The following is a 19,843-nucleotide window of genomic DNA, read 5'->3' as shown; positions in this document are numbered from 1 at the left end:
ATGTGTTGCTACCATGCTGTGTTGTCATGTGTTGCTATCATGCTGTGTTGTCATGTGTTGCTATCATGCTGTGTTGTCATGTGTTGCTATCATGCTGTGTTGTCATGTGTTGCTATCATGCTGTGTTGTCATGTGTTGCTATCATGCTGTGTTGTCATGTGTTGCTATCATGCTGTGTTGTCATGTGTTGCTATCATGCTGTGTTGTCATGTGTTGCTATCATGCTGTGTTGTCATGTGTTGCTATCATGCTGTGTTGTCATGTGTTGCTATCATGCTGTGTTGTCATGTGTTGCTATCATGCTGTGTTGTCATGTGTTGCTATCATGCTGTGTTGTCATGTGTTGCTATCATGCTGTGTTGTCATGTGTTGCTATCATGCTGTGTTGTCATGTGTTGCTACCATGCTGTGTTGTCATGTGTTGCTATCATGCTGTGTTGTCATGTGTTGCTATCATGCTGTGTTGTCATGTGTTGCTATCATGCTGTGTTGTCATGTGTTGCTATCATGCTGTGTTGTCATGTGTTGCTATCATGCTGTGTTGTCATGTGTTGCTATCATGCTGTGTTGTCATGTGTTGCTATCATGCTGTGTTGTCATGTGTTGCTATCATGCTGTGTTGTCATGTGTTGCTGCCTTGCTATGTTGTTGTCTTAGGTCTCTCTTTATGTAGTGTTGTCTCTCTTGTCATGATGTGTGTTTTGTCCTATATTTATATTTTATTTTGGTAGGCCGTCATTGTAAATATGAATTTGTTCTTAACTGACTTGCCTAGTTAAATAAAGGTTAAATAAAAAATGATCTTCCTCTCATTCTGTCCTTTATCTTCCACCAGTGTGTGATTAAATGGCTGTAGTGTGTGGTGATGACCAGCCTGCTCTAGATATGGCCTCAGATCAGTCCTAGTGGACAATGTGTCTGTGTCTGGCCCCCTGCCTCTCTGCCCTAGGCTGACCCAGCAAGTGTGACTGGGCCCTGAGCATCCCTACGGCGTAGCAGGAGCAGGCAGGGAGAAGGTTGTTTGTGTGTGTGAGTGCATGCGTGTGTCTGTGGGTGTCTGTGTGTTAGAGAGTGTTTGGTGAGCCCTGAGCCCTAATGTGTGAGCCCTGGGCTAGGACAGGGCTGCTGCAGAGTTTACCCAGGCAGAAAAAGGAAGACATCAGAGAGGGAGAGAGAATGGTGTAATGGAGAGAGAGGGTGCAGAGAAGGAATGTTGGAGAGAGAAAGAGACGGAAGATAGAGAGAGGAGTGGAGAGTAGTTTCTTGTACCAGCTCTGTCTCAGTGGGAGTGAGACGTCAGCCTCTGTCAGTCCGCTCGACCAGCCAGCCTGCAGGAGAAACAGATCTATCTCCCTCTCTCTCTGTGAGCCTAAACTGAGAGACGAGACACATCACGACTCCCAGAGAAAAAAACACAACTAGCAACAACACCAGCATTATTATCTACAAACAAAACACAAAGGCAGTGAGGCAACTAAAGAAAACCGTGAAGTCTACATTCACCAAGGACACAAACATTTATTATCACTCTTAGAATTAGACAGGATGGGTTGGTTCACTTCAAGTGCTCTAAAACAGGGCATGGAAAGAGGTCCTGGCAAGATTGTTGGAGCTCCATTTCCCCAAGTGTTTTACAGTGAATAGGAAGCCACTCAAGGCTGAGCTCCTCAAAGCCCTTGGAAATGTCAGCATCATTAGAGAGAATGTCAGTAGAGCTTCAGAGATCCACCAGATAGATCTGGTGTCTGAGGACAGGGGACATGTGATGGAGCTCATGACCTGTGGGCAAATACAGCTTCATCTGCCCTTCCTCAATATGGAGACACAGAAGGGGTTTATCCTGAGCTAGCACACGAAAAGAGCTGAGTAAGTGTTACCTCGCCCTCTATATATTCACTTTGTATGTTGTCTACCTCACTTGCTTTGGCAATGTTAACACATGTTTCCCATGCCAATAAAGCCCTTGAATTGAATTGAATTAAATTGAGAGAGAGAGAGAGAGAGAGAGAGAGAGAGGAGTGTGTGTGTGTGTGTGTGTGTGTGTGTGTGTGTGTGTGTGTGTGTGTGTGTGTGTGTGTGTGTGTGTGTGTGTGTGTGTGTGTGTGTGTGTGTGTGTGTGTGCGCGTGCGTGCGTGCGTGCGTGCGTGCGTGCGTGTGTGTGTGTGGTATGTGTGTGTGTAATGAAGTCAGGATGACCCCCCTGCCTACAGAATCCAGCAATATACTGTAATAACATGTTATTTGCTTCTGTTCTATTTTCTCCACTGTCTATGCCAGCCTCTACTGTCTATGCCAGCCTCCACTGTCTATGCCAGCCTCTACTGTCTATGTCAGCCTCTACTGTCTATGTCAGCCTCCACTGTCTATGTCAGCCTCCACTGTCTATGCCAGCCTCCACTGTCTATGTCAGCCTCCACTGTCTATGTCAGCCTCCACTGTCTATGTCAGCCTCCACTGTCTATGTCAGCCTCCACTGTCTATGTCAGCCTCCACTGTCTATGTCAGCCTCCACTGTCTATGTCAGCCTCCACTGTCTATGTCAGCCTCCACTGTCTATGTCAGCCTCCACTGTCTATGTCAGCCTCCACTGTCTATGTCAGCCTCCACTGTCTATGCCAGCCTCCACTGTCTATGTCAGCCTCCACTGTCTATGTCAGCCTCCACTGTCTATGCCAGCCTCCACTGTCTATGTCAGCCTCCACTGTCTATGTCAGCCTCCACTGTCTATGTTAGCCTCCACTGTCTATGTCAGCCTCCACTGTCTATGTCAGCCTCCACTGTCTATGTCAGCCTCCACTGTCTATGTCAGCCTCCACTGTCTATGTCAGCCTCCACTGTCTATGTCAGCCTCCACTGTCTATGTCAGCCTCCACTGTCTATGTCAGCCTCCACTGTCTATGTCAGCCTCCACTGTCTATGTCAGCCTCTACTGTCTATGTCAGCCTCCACTGTCTATGTCAGCCTCCACTGTCTATGTCAGCCTCCACTGTCTATGTCAGCCTCTACTGTCTATGTCAGCCTCCACTGTCTATGTCAGCCTCCACTGTCTATGTCAGCCTCTACTGTCTATGCCAGCCTCCACTGTCTATGTCAGCCTCCACTGTCTATGCCAGCCTCCACTGTCTATGTCAGCCTCCACTGTCTATGCCAGCCTCCACTGTCTATGCCAGCCTCTACTGTCTATGCCAGCCTCCACTGTCTATGCCAGCCTCCACTGTCTATGCCAGCCTCCACTGTCTATGCCAGCCTCCACTGTCTATGTCAGCCTCCACTGTCTATGCCAGCCTCCACTGTCTATGCCAGCCTCCACTGTCTATGCCAGCCTCCACTGTCTATGCCAGCCTCCACTGTCTATGCCAGCCTCCACTGTCTATGTCAGCCTCCACTGTCTATGTCAGCCTCCACTGTCTATGTCAGCCTCCACTGTCTATGTCAGCCTCCACTGTCTATGTCAGCCTCTACTGTCTATGCCAGCCTCCACTGTCTATGTCAGCCTCCACTGTCTATGTCAGCCTCCACTGTCTATGTCAGCCTCCACTGTCTATGTCAGCCTCCACTGTCTATGTCAGCCTCCACTGTCTATGCCAGCCTCCACTGTCTATGTCAGCCTCCACTGTCTATGTCAGCCTCCACTGTCTATGTCAGCCTCCACTGTCTATGCCAGCCTCCACTGTCTATGCCAGCCTCCACTGTCTATGCCAGCCTCCACTGTCTATGTCAGCCTCCACTGTCTATGTCAGCCTCCACTGTCTATGCCAGCCTCCACTGTCTATGCCAGCCTCCACTGTCTATGCCAGCCTCTACTGTCTATGCCAGCCTCCACTGTCTATGCCAGCCTCCACTGTCTATGCCAGCCTCCACTGTCTATGCCAGCCTCCACTGTCTATGCCAGCCTCCACTGTCTATGCCAGCCTCTACTGTCTATGCCAGCCTCTACCGTCTATGCCAGCATCTACTGTCTATGCCAGCCTCCACTGTCTATGCCACCATCTGTCTATGCCAGCCTCTACTGTCTATGCCAACCTCTACTGTCTATGCCAGCATCCACTATGCCAGCATCTGTCTATGCCAGCCTCTACTGTCTATGCCAACCTCTACTGTCTATGCCAGCATCCACTATGCCAGCATCTGTCTATGCCAACCTCTACTGTCTATGCCAGCATCTGTCTATGCCAACCTCTACTGTCTATGCCAGCATCTGTCTATGCCAACCTCTACTGTCTATGCCAGCATCTGTCTATGCTAGCCTCTACTGTCTATGCCAGCCTCTACTGTCTATGCCAGCCTCCACTGTCTATGCCAGCCTCCACTGTCTATGCCAGCCTCTACTGTCTATGCCAGCCTCCACTGTCTATGCCAGCCTCCACTGTCTATGCCAGCCTCTACTGTCTATGCCAGCCTCTACTGTCTATGCCAGCCTCCACTGTCTATGCCAGCCTCCACTGTCTATGCCAGTCTCCACTGTCTATGCCAGCCTCTAATGTCTATGCCAGCCTCTACCGTCTATGCCAGTAGATGCCAGTCTCCACTGTCTATGCCAGCCTCTAATGTCTATGCCAGTCTCTACTGTCTATGCCAGCCTCTACTGTTTATGCCAGCCTCCACTGTCTATGCCAGCCTCTACTGTCTATGCCAGCCTCTACCGTCTATGCCAGCATCTACTGTCTATGCCAGCCTCTACTGTCTATGCCAACCTCTACTGTCTATGCCAGCATCCACTATGCCAGCATCTGTCTATGCCAGCCTCTACTGTCTATGCCAACCTCTACTGTCTATGCCAGCCTCCACTGTCTATGCCAGCCTCTAGTGTCTATGCCAGCCTCTACTGTCTATGCCAGTCTCCACTGTCTATGCCAGCCTCCACTGTCTATGCCAGTCTCCACTGTCTATGCCAGTCTCTACTGTCTATGCCAGCCTCTAATGTCTATGCCAGTCTCTACTGTCTATGCCAGCCTATACTGTTTATGCCAGCCTCCACTGTCTATGCCAGCCTCTACTGTCTATGCCAGCCTCTACTGTCTATGCCAGCCTCTGTCTATGCCAGCCTCTGTCTATGCCAGCCTCTACTGTCTATGCCAGCCTCCATTGTCTATGCCAGCCTCCACTGTCTATGCCAGCCTCTACTGTCTATGCCAGCCTCTACTGTCTATGCCAGCCTCTAATGTCTATGCCAGCTTGGAGCACCTACTCTCCTGTCTCACTGGGCAATGTGTGTGTGTTGAAATATTTTCAGGTAAATAGTCATGTCTGAGTCTAGGGATCATCTTCTCCCATACAGATACACAAACACACTCACACGGCCAGAATGAGTCCTAACCCCCGAGTCTTCTCTCTCTCCTGAAAGTCTGTTTAAAGAGCTCATTTAACACTTTTCCTCTCCTTCCCTCTCTCGTTCCCTCTCTCTCAGAACTTCAAAACAGGAGAGAGAGCACATGGTCAGGGTGTGTGTACTGTTTTCTCAAGTCACTGGCCCCAGGCCTGTATTATAGATCTCTTATTACTGCTTCCATCCTCTAGAACAGATGGTTGAGAAACACCACAGAGCAGATTTGCCTTCAAGTACAAGGTAAGAGGCAAGCCCTTCCAGTATGTCTGGGTTGGTGTTCTATACGATCATGTATTTAGGGAGTTACTGCTACATTATCTCCACTACTGGGACTGACAGGAAGCAGGGAGATCAATCACACTACTGGGACTGACAGGAAGCAGGGAGATCAATCACACTACTGGGCCTGACAGGAAGCAAGGAGATCAGTCACACTACTGGGACTGACAGGAAGCAGGGAGATCAATCACACTACTGGGACTGACAGGAAGCAGGGAGATCAATCACACTACTGGGACTGACAGGAAGCAGGGAGAACAGTTACACTACTGGGACTGACAGGAAGCAGGGAGGTCAGTTACACTCCTGGGACTGATGGGAAGCAGGGAGGTCAGTTACACTACTGGGACTGACAGGAAGCAGGGAGGTCAGTGACACTACTGGGACTGACAGGAAGCAGGGAGATCAATCACACTACTGGGACTGACAGGAAGCAGGGAGATCAATCACACTACTGGGACTGACAGGAAGCAGGGAGATCAATCACACTACTGGGACTGATGGGAAGCAGGGAGGTCAGTTACACTACTGGGACTGACAGGAAGCAGGGAGGTCAGACAAGATGCTGATGGGAACACGTTATTTTACAGTTCTGTCCCCGCCACCATTCTATACCTGGTACGACTACTTTAAAATACTCACTTACACATCGTTCTAAGTAAATAGCAGGTACTGTAAATAGCACATTAGAAAAGGTGTTACCTAACCAAAGTGTTGACAGTGACATACAACTGTGCTTCCCCGTTCTAAAAGGAGGGCATTGAGGCTGAGAGAGGTGCAGTATATTCTCCTGTTCTTATGTCTGCTAAGTGAGGCTTGTTTAGGAGTTAGAAGTCATTTCCTCTAATTGGAGCAGGAGATGAAGCTAATTAGTGCCAAGGCCGGACACAGGGTAGGCAGCCAATCACAGCAACAGGAGCGTGGCCTCATAGGATCACAAGACATTAGCAGCCGACTGCTGATTCTAACACTGATATGATAAACACAGTCCACAGGGGCTTTGCATGACAGGAGAGGAGGAGGAGGGAGACAGTGTGTGTGTGTGTGTGTGTGCGTGCGTGCGTGCGTGCGTGCGTGCGTGCGTGTGTGTGTGTGTGTGTGTGTGTGTGTGTGTGCGTGCGTGCGTGCGTGCGTGCGTGCGTGCGTGTGTGTGTGTGTGTGTTTATAGGTCTGAGACACTGTCACCACCGCTTCAAGGAGCTGACAGGCGAGAAATCTGTTCAGACGGCTTAAGGAATTGAGGGGCTGTGACAGACCCCCCTCGCACAACCTCATTATCACTTCCTGTGGGTAACACACCCTGCTCTGACCCTCCACCTATGACCCTTTAGAGACAGGCTCTTTCATCACAGAGACACACGTCAATATCGCCGAGTGATATCTGAGATGTCACACCTTATAGATTCAATAAGACCTGCACAGAGGGAGAGGCTCAGACACAGCAGGAAGGGAGGGGTGTGTGTGTCTGCATGCTTGCGCCCGCGCTTGCCTGTGTACGTGATCATCTATAAACGCTGCCAGACAGGATAAACACTTGAACAAGTCAATAGCTCAGTGAGTGGGGGTGCACACTATAAATTCTCTGGTGACTATCGATTATGATAGGAAACATTTCCCTTTTTTAAACACACCTTAATCCGGTAAAAAGTGGAATATCATCTATTGTACAGGTCACAATGTAGTAAGAGTAGTAATGGCAGCATCATAAAGCCTTTATATACATGACATAAACACTATGTAATGAACATGTTACAAGAGTGTAATGAAACCCACAAGTGAGGGAGACACAATAGGGCGTGTTAACACTTACTCAGCTCTTTTCGTGTGCTAGCTCAGGATAAACCCCTTCTGTGTCTCCATATTGAGGAAGGGCAGATGAAGCTGTATTTGCCCACAGGTCATGAGCTCCATCACATGTCCCCTGTCCTCAGACACCAGATCTATCTGGTGGATCTCTGAAGCTCTACTGACATTCTCTCTAATGATGCTGACATTTCCAAGGGTTTTGAGGAGCTCAGCCTTGAGTGGCTTCCTATTCACTGTAAAACACTTGGGGAAATGCAGCTCCAACAATCTTGCCAGGACCTCTTTCCATGCCCTGTTTTAGAGCACTTGAAGTGAACCAACCCATCCTGTCTAATTCTAAGAGTGATAATAAATGTTTGTGTCCTTGGTGAATGTAGACTTCACGGTTTTCTTTAGTTGCCTCACTGCCTTTGTGTTTTGTTTGTAGATAATAATGCTGGTGTTGTTGCTAGTTATGTTTTTTTCTCTGGGAGTCGTGATGTGTCTCGTCTCTCAGTTTAGGCTCACAGAGAGAGAGGGAGATAGATCTGTTTCTCCTGCAGGCTGGCTGGTCGAGCGGACTGACAGAGGCTGACGTCTCACTCCCACTGAGACAGAGCTGGTACAAGAAACTACTCTCCACTCCTCTCTCTATCTTCCGTCTCTTTCTCTCTCCAACATTCCTTCTCTGCACCCTCTCTCTCCAATACACCATTCTCTCTCTCTCTCTCTCTCTCTCTCTCTCTCTCTCTCTCTCTCTCTCTCTCTCTCTCTCTCTCTCTCACTCTATCCTTTACACCATTCAATCTCTCTCTCTCTTCTCTCTCTCTCTCTCTCTCTCTCTCTCTCTCTCTCTCTCTCTCTCTCTCTCTCTCTCTCTCTCTCTCTCTCTCTCTCTCTCTCTCTCTCTCTCTCTCTCTCTCTCTCTCTCTCTTTCTTTCAGAAAGGATTGTGTGTTCTATTCTCCCCACTGCAGTTAGAGAATGTTTAGGAGGATAGACTGTATTGTTACTGTGAATAAAGACACAGATTAGGGGTGAGGTCTGTTTAAATGACTTTAAACTGCCATTTTCGTTGAGACTACTGCACAAGAGGGAACAGGTGGGTAGCGGTTAGGAGTGGAAAGGAGATAGAGGTGAGGTGTGTGTGTGGGATGGGGGGGGGGGCAGGGGTGTGTTGGGGTGAGGCGGTTGAAAAGGGAACTTCCAAGCAAACAATTAGCTAAGAGCAGCAGGTGCTTTTAGTTTGGGCACACAGCCAAGTGTAACGTCTGCTTCCAGCTTCCAGCTCACACTCACAAACACATAGATCCCCTGAATGCAGCTCCCACTCACAAACACATAGATCCCCTGAACGCAGCTCACACTCACAAACACATAGATCCCCTGAATGCAGCTCACACTCACAAACACATAGATCCCCTGAACGCAGCTCACACTCACAAACACATAGATCCCCTGAACGCAGCTCACACTCACAAACACATAGATCCCCTGAATGCAGCTCACACTCACAAACACATAGATCCCCTGAACGCAGCTCACACTCACAAACACATAGATCCCCTGAACGCAGCTCACACTCACAAACACATAGATCCCCTGAATGCAGCTCACACTCACAAACACATAGATCCCCTGAATGCAGCTCACACTCACAAACACATAGATCCCCTGAATGCAGCTCACACTCACAAACACATAGATCCCCTGAACGCAGCTCACACTCACAAACACATAGATCCCCTGAACGCAGCTCACACTCACAAACACATAGATCCCCTGAACGCAGCTCACACTCACAAACACATAGATCCCCTGAATGCAGCTCACACTCACAAACACATAGATCCCCTGAACGCAGCTCCCACTCACAAACACATAGATCCCCTGAATGCAGCTCCCACTCACAAACACATAGATCCCCTGAACGCAGCTCACACTCACAAACACATAGATCCCCTGAATGCAGCTCACACTCACAAACACATAGATCCCCTGAACGCAGCTCACACTCACAAACACATAGATCCCCTGAACGCAGCTCACACTCACAAACACATAGATCCCCTGAATGCAGCTCACACTCACAAACACATAGATCCCCTGAATGCAGCTCACACTCACAAACACATAGATCCCCTGAATGCAGCTCACACTCACAAACACATAGATCCCCTGAACGCAGCTCACACTCACAAACACATAGATCCCCTGAACGCAGCTCACACTCACAAACACATAGATCCCCTGAACGCAGCTCACACTCACAAACACATAGATCCCCTGAACGCAGCTCACACTCACAAACACATAGATCCCCTGAACGCAGCTCACACTCACAAACACATAGATCCCCTGAATGCAGCTCACACTCACAAACACATAGATCCCCCGAACGCAGCTCACACTCACAAACACATAGATCCCCTGAACGCAGCTCACACTCACAAACACATAGATCCCCTGAACGCAGCTCACACTCACAAACACATAGATCCCCTGAACGCAGCTCACACTCACAAACACATAGATCCCCTGAACGCAGCTCCCACTCACAAACACATAGATCCCCTGAATGCAGCTCACACTCACAAACACATAGATCCCCTGAACGCAGCTCACACTCACAAACACATAGATCCCCTGAACGCAGCTCACACTCACAAACACATAGATCTCCCTGTCTTTCTCCCTGTCTGTTTTGCTTCTCCATCTCCCTGTCTGTCTCCATACTCCATCTCCCTGTCTGTCTCCCTGTCTGTCCCCATACTCCAGCTCCCTGTCTGCCTCCCTGTCTGTGTCCCTGCTCCATCTCCCTGTCTGTCTCCCTGTCTGTCCCCATACTCCAGCTCCCTGTCTGCCTCCCTGTCTGTTTCCATGTCTGTCTCCCTGTCTGTCTCCCTGTCTGACTCCCTGTCTGTTTCCACGTCTGTCTCCCTGTCTGTCTCCCTGTCTGTTTCCCTTCTCCATCTCCCTGTCTGTCTCCCTGTCTGTGTCCCTGCTCCATCTCCCTGTCTTTCTCCATGTCTGTCTCCCTGTCTGACTCCCTGTCTGTTTCCATGTCTGTCTCCCTGTCTGTCTCCCTGTCTGCCTCCCTGCTCCATCTCCCTGTCTGTCTCTCTGTCTGTTTCCCTTCTCCATCTCCCTGTCTGTCTCCCTGTCTGCCTCTTTGTCTCTCTGTCTGTCTCCCTGTCTCTCTGCTCCATCTCCCTGTCTGTCTCCCTGTCTGTTTCCCTGTCTGCCTCCCTGTCGTCTCCCTGTCTGTCTCCCTGCTCCATCTCCCTGTCCGTCTCCCTGTCTGTTTCCCTGTCTGTCTCCCTGTTTGTCTCCCTGTCTGACTCCATACTCCATCTCCCTGTCTGTTTCGCTTCTCCATCTCCCTGTCTGTCTCCATACTCCATCTCCCTGTCTGTTTCGCTTCTCCATCTCCCTGTCTGTTTCCCTGTTCCATCTCCCTGTCTGTCTCCCTGTCTGTCTCCCTGCCTGTTTCCCTGCTCCATTTCCCTGTCTGTCTCCCTGTCTGTTTCCCTGCTCCATCTCCCTGTCTGCCTCTTTGTCTCTCTGTCTGTCTCCCTGTCTCTCTGCTCCATCTCCCTGTTCCATCTCCCTGTCTGTTTCCCTGTCTGTCTCCCTGTCTTCTCCCTGTCTGGCTCCCTGTCTGTCTCCCTGTCTGTCTCCCTGCTCCATCTCCCTGTCCGTCTCCCTGTCTGTCTCCCTGTCTGTCTCCATACTCCATCTCCCTGTCTGTTTCGCTTCTCCATCTCCCTGTCTGTCTCCATACTCCAGTTCCCTGTCTGTCTCCCTGTCTGTCTCCCTACTCCATCTCCCTGTCTGTCTCTCTGTCTGTCTCCGTGCTCCATATCCCTGCTCAATCTCCCTGTCTGTCTCCCTGTCATCTCCCTGCCTCTGCTCCATCTCCCTGTCTGTCTCCCTGTCTCTCTGTCCGTCTCCCTGTCTTTCTCTCTATGTTCCTGTCTGTCTCCCTGTCTGCCTCTTTGTCTCTCTGTCTGCCTCCCTGTCTCTCTGCTCCATCTCCCTGTCTTTGTCTCTCTGTCTGTCTCTCTGTCTGTCTCTCTTCTCCATCTCCCTGTCTGTCTCTCTGCTCCATCTCCCTGTCTCTCTGCTCCATCTCCCTGTCTCTCTGCTCCATCTCCCTGTCTGTCTCTCTGCTCCATCTCCCTGTCTCTCTGCTCCATCTCCCTGTCTCTCTTCTCCATCTCCCTGTCTGTCTCTCTGCTCCATCTCCCTGTCTCTCTGCCCCATCTCCCTGTCTCTCTGCTCCATCTCCCTGTCTCTCTGCTCCATCTCTCTGTCTCTCTGCTCCATCTCCCTGTCTGTCTCCCTGTATCTCTGTCCGTCTCCCTGTCTCTCTGCGCCATCTCCCTGTCTCTGTCTGTCTCCCTGTGTCTCTGCTCCATCTCCCTGTCTCTCTGCTCCATCTCCCTGTCTCTGTCTGCCTCCCTGTCTCTCTGCTCCATCTCCCTGTCTCTGTCTGCCTCCCTGTCTCTCTGCTCCATCTCCCTGTCTCTCTGTCTCCCTGTCTGTCTCCCTATCTCTCTGCCTCCAGCTGAGAGCTATGTTTATTTCATAAGGCCCTGTGACCAGCGCTGTGTTGTTGTCTGGAGATGTGCGTCGCCGTCGCCGCCTGTCTCTTCCACTTGATAATGGAAGGAGCCATCACACCCTCTTTTAAGTCCTCTACCCACCTTTCCTCTTCTCCTCCTCCTCTGACAGCTTCCCTCTGTTCTTCCCTCTTCTTTTCATGGTCAGCCCTTCCGCTTTTGCTTGAATGCTTGTCCCTCGCTCCGTCTCGGAAGAGGAGAGGAGCAGTGTGATGCGCATCTAAAGAGACCTGAGCTGTCTCTTTCTCCCTCTCTCTCTCCTTCTGTCTTTGTCTCTGTCAAGGCTCTGTCACTTCAGTCAGGGACGTGTCTTTAATACCCACTGCTGGATAGCCCCTAGTTGGCTTTTTATAGCCGTTTATATCAAAGCTGTGACAGCTGCTAAAAACGGTCCCCCGGAAGACAAGGCACCTTAGTTGTTAATGGCACTATATTATAGACACACACACACACACACACACACACACACACACACACACACACACACACACACACACACACACACACACACACACACACACACACACACACACACACACACACACACACACACACACACACACACACACACACACACACACACACACACACACAGAGGGAGACAAGGCACTTGAGTAGTTAATGGCACTACCCAAACACTGTAGCAGGGTGGCTTTGAAGTCGATGGCTTTGAGTTGCTGAGCTGTCTGAAAGTGGGACAAACTTAGTTAAAACTGTCTGTAATGTTTGGTGACTGTGACATAGATATGCCATGTGCTGTGGAAACCTCTTCCTCTTGTATATTTAGATATGAGCTGTATTCAGACAGGCCAGGTACATTATGTTGATGCCAGAAGTGATGAAAGTAAATCATTTGCATGTTTTCTATTAAAATGGATGATTGACGTCATCATCTTTGTCTCTTCCAGACATCCAGTGTGATTGAGGGCGTGGCCAGAGTCAGCAAGGAGGCGGATTCTGCCGTACGTGCATCAGCAGTGAGCGAATCTCAATCAACGGAACCTGGGGTTGGCCACACTCCTTCTCTACCCCCCACCCTGGAGCCAGAGAGAGGAGACCGCCCACCTTCCAGTAAGTACCTTGACTGCTAACCTTTGACCCCTGACCTCCAATCCCTGCTCCTGCCCTCTGTCCCCACCAAAACGTTCTATTGTGTGTGGATTAGAATTAATTATCTCTGACTCCTAGGTTTTTTGTGCTGCACAAATTCTTCCATTCTCTTTTATTTTCTCTCTTACATTTCTTCTTCCACCCCTGACCTACCTTTCTCCTCCTCTCTCTACTCCTCCTCCTCTCTCTACTCCTCCTCTCTCTACTCCTCCTCCTCCACTCTCTACACCTACTCCTCTCTCTACTCCTCCTCCTCTCTCTACTCCTCCTCCTCTCTCTACTCCTCCTCCTCCACTCTCTACTCCTCCTCCTCTCTCTACTCCTCCTCCACACTCTACTCTCTCCACCTCTCTCTACTCTCTCCTCCTCCACTCTCTACACCTCCTCCTCTCTCTACTCTCTCCTCCTCCACTCTCTACTCTCTCCTCCTCTCTCTACGCTCTCCTCCTCTTCTCTCTACTCTCTCCTCCTCCTCTCTCTACTCTCTCCTCCTCCACTCTCTACTCCTCCTCCTCTCTCTACTCCTCCTCCACACTCTACTCTCTCCACCTCTCTCTACTCTCTCCTCCTCCTCTCTCTACTCTCTCCTCCTCCTCTCTCTACTCCTCCTCCTCTCTCTACTCTCTCCTCCTCCACTCTCTACACCATCTCCTCTCTCTACGCTCTCCTCCTCTTCTCTCTACTCTCTCCTCCTCCTCTCTCTACTCTCTCCTCCTCCACTCTCTACTCTCCCCTCCTCCTCTCTCTACTCTCTCATCCTCCTCTCTCTACTCCTCCTCCTCTCTCTACTCCTCCTCCTCTCTCTACTCCTCCTCCACTCTCTACTCTCTCCACCTCTCTCTACTCTCTCCTCCTCCTCTCTCTACTCTCTCCTCCTCCTCTCTCTACTCCTCCTCCTCTCTCTACTCTCTCTTCCTCTCTCTACTCTCTCCTTCTCCTCTCTCTACTCTCTCATCCTCCTCTCTCTACTCTCTCCTCCTCCTCTCTCTACTCTCTCCTCCTCCTCTCTCTACTCTCTCCTCCTCTCTCTACTCTCTCCTCCTCCTCTCTCTACTCTCTCCTCCTCTCTCTGCTCTCTCCTCCTTTCTCTCCTCTCTCCTCTCTCTGTTCTCCTTCTGTGTCTTTCTTTACATTTGTCACTCTGACTTGATACACGTTGTCTGGTTCATCCATTGTTTCTTCTGCTGTGTTGTATTTGAGTACTGTTAGCTTCCCTACTGTGAAGCTATGAGTGGATGGCTTTCCTGGCATTGTCTCACTCCCAACATCAGGATAGGATTGTTATCAAAGCCTTGTGGGATGTGGTGTGTACTTCCTCATAGCTGCTTTCTATTCATGAAAATGATTTCAGCAGAAGTTCCTTTCACACTCTGGATGTATTTCAGTTGAGTTTTAAAGTAAGAGGAAGTTTCTGCCAGTGTTCTGATGTTCATGTCTCTGCTAAGTCTGACTGAACCTAGTGAAGCAGTATTTATTTATTATATTTATTTAACCTTTATTTAACTAGTATCTATACAGTATCTATTCCGACTATTTACTTTTTTCATAACTGCCACCAGTTTGACGCCAAAAAATGGACAACAAATACATATTGACATAGTCAAATTAATACAAGTGTGTCAGACCATATAAAGAACATTTCATGCTCAAACCCTCACATGAAACACCAATATTCACTGAGTTGATGGTTTATATTTAGGATCATGTTTTACAGCTTTATCATATATATATATATATATATACTAATAAAATCATTTTATTTGATTATGTCATATATTTGACATGTGATTAGGCCATTACAGACACCTGTGATAATGTGAAATACCCAAAAGGGCCAATAGATGTCTTGTGATAGGTTACATAAAATCCTTGAAAGTTACCAACATTCTGGTAGTTTCCTGATAAACGTAGAACGTTTCCTGTGTGTGTGTGTGTGGCTCAGTTCCAGCCCTGTGACATCCATACACCCTGACTCTGACTCTGCTGTAAACCAAAGCAGGTGCCCTAAGCTCCTCTGACAGAAAGTGTTCCTTTAACTCAGCAGGTTCTTATCTACACTTCCTGTTTCCTGTGTGATATTAGACTGCTGCCCCTGATGTGTTGTAACACAGGAACCGTGTGTGTGTGTGTGTGTGTGTGTGTGTGTGTGTGTGTGTGTGTGTGTGTGTGTGTGTGTGTGTGTGTGTGTGTGTGTGTGTGTGTGTGTGTGTGAGAGAGAGAGAGAGACATGTCTGTACCCTAAAGTGTCCTGTGTTGGCTCGGTGCCATGTGTGTGTAACAGACTTTTGGCTAGGCCCCGGTGAAAGATTGTTTACTTTGAGGTGTGGGAGGGCTCATCTCAGAGGAGAGATGGAAAGAGGGAGAGAGGGATGAGTTAAATGACAGGAGGGGCCTAAACACACACAGCAAGAGGAGAGAGGTATGAATGGAGGCTTGAGGGAGAAAGTAGAGTTACAATTCAACGGCTCAGACACAAGAGGTATGTGGCAGGGTCTACAGTCAATCACGGACTTCAAAAGGAAAACCAGCCCCGTCGCGGCTCCCAGACAAACTAAACAACTTCTTTGCTCGCTTTATGGACAATACGGTGTCACTGACACGGCCCGCTACCAAAACCTGCGGGCTCTCCTTCACTGCAGCCAACGTGAGTAAGACATTTAAACTTGTTAACCCTCGCAAGGCTGCCGGCCCAGATGGCATCCCCAGCTGCGTCCTCAGAGCATGCGCAGACCAGCTGGCTAGTGTGTTTACGGACATATTCAATCCATCTTTATCCCGGTCTGCTGTTTCCACATGCTTCAAGAGGGACACCATTGTCCTAAGCTAACTGAGCTAAATGACTACTGCCCCGTAGCACTCACTTCTGTCATCATGAAGTGCTTTGAGAGACTAGTCAAAGACCATATCACCTCCAACCTACCTGACACCCTAGACCCACTTTAATTTGCTTACCGCCCCAATAGGTCCACAGGCGACGCAATCGCAACCACACTGCACACTGCCCTAACCCATCTGGACAAGAGGAATACCTATGTAAGAATGCTGTTCATTGACTACAGCTCAGCATTTAACACCATAGTACCCTCCAAACTCGTCATTTAGCTTCCTGATGAACTGCCCCCAGGTGGTGAGGGTAGGTAAACAACATCTCCAACCTGCTGATCCCCAACACTGGGGCCCCACAAGGGTGCGTTCTGAGCCCTCTCCTGTACTCAATGTTCACCCACGGATGCATGGCCATGCACACCTCCAACTCAATCATCAAGTTTGCAGATGACACTACAGTGGTAGGCTTGAATACCAACAACGACGAGACGGCCTACAGGGAGGAGGTGAGGGTCCTCGGAGTGTGGTGTCAGGAAAATAACCTCACACTCAATGTCAACAAAACAAAGGAGATGATCATGGACTTCAGGAAACAGCAGAGGGAACACCCCCCTATCCACATCGATGGAACAGTAGTGGAGAGGGTAGTAAGTTTTAAGTTCCTCGGCATACACATCACAGACAAACTAAAATTGTCCACCCACACAGACAGTGTCGTGAAGAAGGCACAGCAGCGCCTCTTCAACCTCAGGAGGCTGAAGAAATTTGGCTTGTCACCAAAAGCACTCACAAACCTTTACAGATGCACAATCGAGAGCATCCTGTCAGGCTGTATCACCGCCTGGTACGGCAACTGCTCCGCCCACAACCGTAAGGCTCTCCAGAGGGTAGTGAGGTCTGCACAACGCATCACCGGGGGAAACTACCTGCCCTCCAGGACACCTACACCACCCGATGTCACAGGAAGGCCATAAAGATCATCAAGGACAACAACCACCCGAGCCACTGCCTGTTCACCCCGCTACCATCCAGAAGGCGAGGTCAGTACAGGTGCATCAAAGCAGGGACCGAGAGACTGAAAAACAGCTTCTATCACAAGGCCTTCAGACTGTTCAACAGCCACCACTAACATTGAGTGACTGCTGCCAAAATACTGACTCAACTCCAGCCACTTTAATAATGAGAAAATTGATGTAAAAAAAAAATTGCTAGCCATTTTAAATAATGCCACTTAATTTAATGTTTACATACCCTACATTACTCATCTCATATATATATACTGTACTCTATACCATCTACTGAATCTTGCCTATGCCGTTCTGTACCATCACTAATTCATATATTTGTATGTACATATTCTTCATCCTTTTACAATTGTGTGTATAAGGTAGTAGTTGTGAAATTGTTAGGTTAGATTACTCATTGGTTATTACTGCATTGTCGGAACTAGAAGCACAAGCATTTCAACGTCTGCTAACCATGTGTATGTGACAAATTAAATTTGATTTGATTTAGAAAGAGAGAGGAAAATTAATGATTAAAGAAAGAGAGATTACAGAGGAAGAAGTGAAGGAGAGTGAGAATAGTGAGATGGAGACTGAGAGAAAAGAAAAGGAGATATGAAAGAAATAGATGGGAAACCAACAGGAAGGAGGAAAGGAGAGAGTGATAACGAGAGAGAGGGAGGGAGGAAGAGACACTGTGAAAGGGTAGAGGCTGTGCAAATTGATGTGAGGAGACAGGAGCACTTTCCACATAAACGCACTGAGACTGAGCTCTCTGATGGCCTCCTCCTCCAGGGCACACACACACACACACACACACACACACACACACACACACACACACACACACACACACACACACACACACACACACACACACACACACACACACACACACACACACACACACACACACACACACACACACACACACACACACACACACACACACACACACACACACACACACACACACACACACACACACACACACACACACACACACACACACACACACACACACACACACGCACACACACACGGAGGCTTGTTTCCCCCGTTGCATCCCTCTTTCACCACGTCCCTCACATATTCTCCATACTCCTCACCTCGTCCTTCATTCTCACTCTCTTCCTCTGTAACTCTCTCTTCTCTTCCTCTGTAACTCTCTCTTCTCTTCCTCTGTAACTCTCTCTTCTCTTCCTCTGTATCTCTCTCTCTCTCTTCTCTTCCTCTGTATCTCTCTCTCTTCTCTTCCTCTGTATCTCTCTCTTCTCTTCCTCTGTATCTCTCTCTCTTCTCTTCCTCTGTATCTCTCTCTTCTCTTCCTCTCTATCTCTCTTTCTTCTCTTCCTCTGTATCTCTCTCTCTTCTCTTCCTCTGTATCTCTCTCTCTCTTCTCTTCCTCTCTCTCTCTCTTCTCTTCCTCTCTATCTCTCTCTCTCTTCCTCTGTATCTCTCTCTCTTCTCTTCCTCTGTCTCTCTCTCTCTCTCTTCTCTTCCTCTGTCTCTCTCTCTCTTCTCTTCCTCTCTATCTCTCTCTCTCTCTTCCTCTGTATCTCTCTCTCTTCTCTTCCCCTGTCTCTCTCTCTCTCTCTTCTCTTCCTCTGTATCTCTCTCTCTTCTCTTCCTCTGTATCTCTCTCTCTCTCTTCCTCTGTAACTCTCTCTCTCTCTTCCTCTGTATCTCTCTCTCTCTCTTCTCTTCCTCTGTCTCTCTCTCTCTCTTCTCTTCCTCTGTATCTCTCTCTCTTCTCTTCCTCTCTATCTCTCTCTCTTCCTCTGTATCTCTCTCTCTTCTCTTCCCCTGTCTCTCTCTCTCTCTCTCTCTTCTCTTCCTCTGTATCTCTCTCTCTTCTCTTCCTCTGTATCTCTCTCTCTCTCTTCCTCTGTAACTCTCTCTCTCTTCCTCTGTAACTCTCTCTCTCTCATCTCTTCCTCTGTAATTCTCTCTCTCTTCTCTTCCTCTGTATCTCTCTCTCTTCTCTTCCTCTGTAACTCTCTCTTCTCTTCCTCTGTAACTCTCTCTCTCTCATCTCTTCCTCTGTAATTCTCTCTCTCTTCTCTTCCTCTGTAACTCTCTCTTCTCTTCCTCTGTATCTCTCTCTCTGTCTTCTCTTCCTCTGTAACTCTCTCTCTGTCTTCTCTTCCTCTGTAACTCTCTCTCTCTCTTCTCTTCCTCTGTAACTCTCTCTCTCTCTCTTCTCTTCCTCTCTCTATCTCTCTCTCTTCCTCTGTATCTCTCTCTCTTCTCTTCCCCTGTCTCTCTCTCTCTCTTCTCTTCCTCTGTAACTCTCTGTCTTCTCTTCCTCTGTAACTCTCTCTCTCTCTTCTCTTCCCCTGTCTCTCTCTCTCTCTCTCTCTTCTCTTCCTCTGTAACTCTCTGTCTTCTCTTCCTCTGTAACTCTCTCTCTCTCTTCTCTTCCTCTGTATCTCTCTCTCTCTCTCTTCTCTTCCTCTGTATCTCTCTGTCTTCTCTTCCTCTGTAACTCTCTCTCTCTCTTCTCTTCCTCTGTAACTCTCTCTTCTCTTCCTCTGTCTCTCTCTCTTCTCTTCCTCTGTATCTCTCTGTCTTCTCTTCCTCTGTAACTCTCTCTTCTCTTCCTCTGTATCTCTCTCTCTTCTCTTCCTCTGTAACTCTCTCTTCTCTTCCTCTGTAACTCTCTCTTCTCTTCCTCTGTAACTCTCTCTCTCTTCTCTTCCTCTGTAACTCTCTCCCTCTCTTCTCTTCCTCTGTAACTCTCTCTTCTCTTCCTCTGTCTCTCTCTCTTCTCTTCCTCTGTATCTCTCTCTCTTCTCTTCCTCTGTAACTCTCTCTTCTCTTCCTCTGTAACTCTCTCTTCTCTTCCTCTGTAACTCTCTCTCTCTTCTCTTCCTCTGTAACTCTCTC

General features: G+C 48.7%; 1 protein-coding gene across 21 annotated transcripts in view; it reads left to right on the top strand.

Annotated features, from left to right (window-relative positions):
- Window positions 1-19,843, top strand: part of LOC118383124 (genetic suppressor element 1-like) — a 553,956-nt gene that overhangs the window by 167,015 nt on the left and 367,098 nt on the right. For all 21 annotated transcript variants that reach the window (XR_008083255.1, XR_008083257.1, XR_008083268.1 and 18 more), the window contains exon 2: window positions 12,923-13,085. Coding sequence is in view for 3 of the 21 variants with exons in the window: in XM_052482567.1 (XP_052338527.1) it covers window positions 12,923-13,085 (163 nt within the window). In the remaining 18 variants the exon portion in view is untranslated. The remainder of the gene's footprint in view (window positions 1-12,922; window positions 13,086-19,843) is intronic.

This window comes from Oncorhynchus keta, chromosome 2 (genome assembly GCF_023373465.1).
Source record: "Oncorhynchus keta strain PuntledgeMale-10-30-2019 chromosome 2, Oket_V2, whole genome shotgun sequence".
Taxonomy (NCBI): Eukaryota; Metazoa; Chordata; class Actinopteri; order Salmoniformes; family Salmonidae; genus Oncorhynchus; species Oncorhynchus keta.
This window is presented reverse-complemented; position numbering and strand designations above follow the sequence as displayed.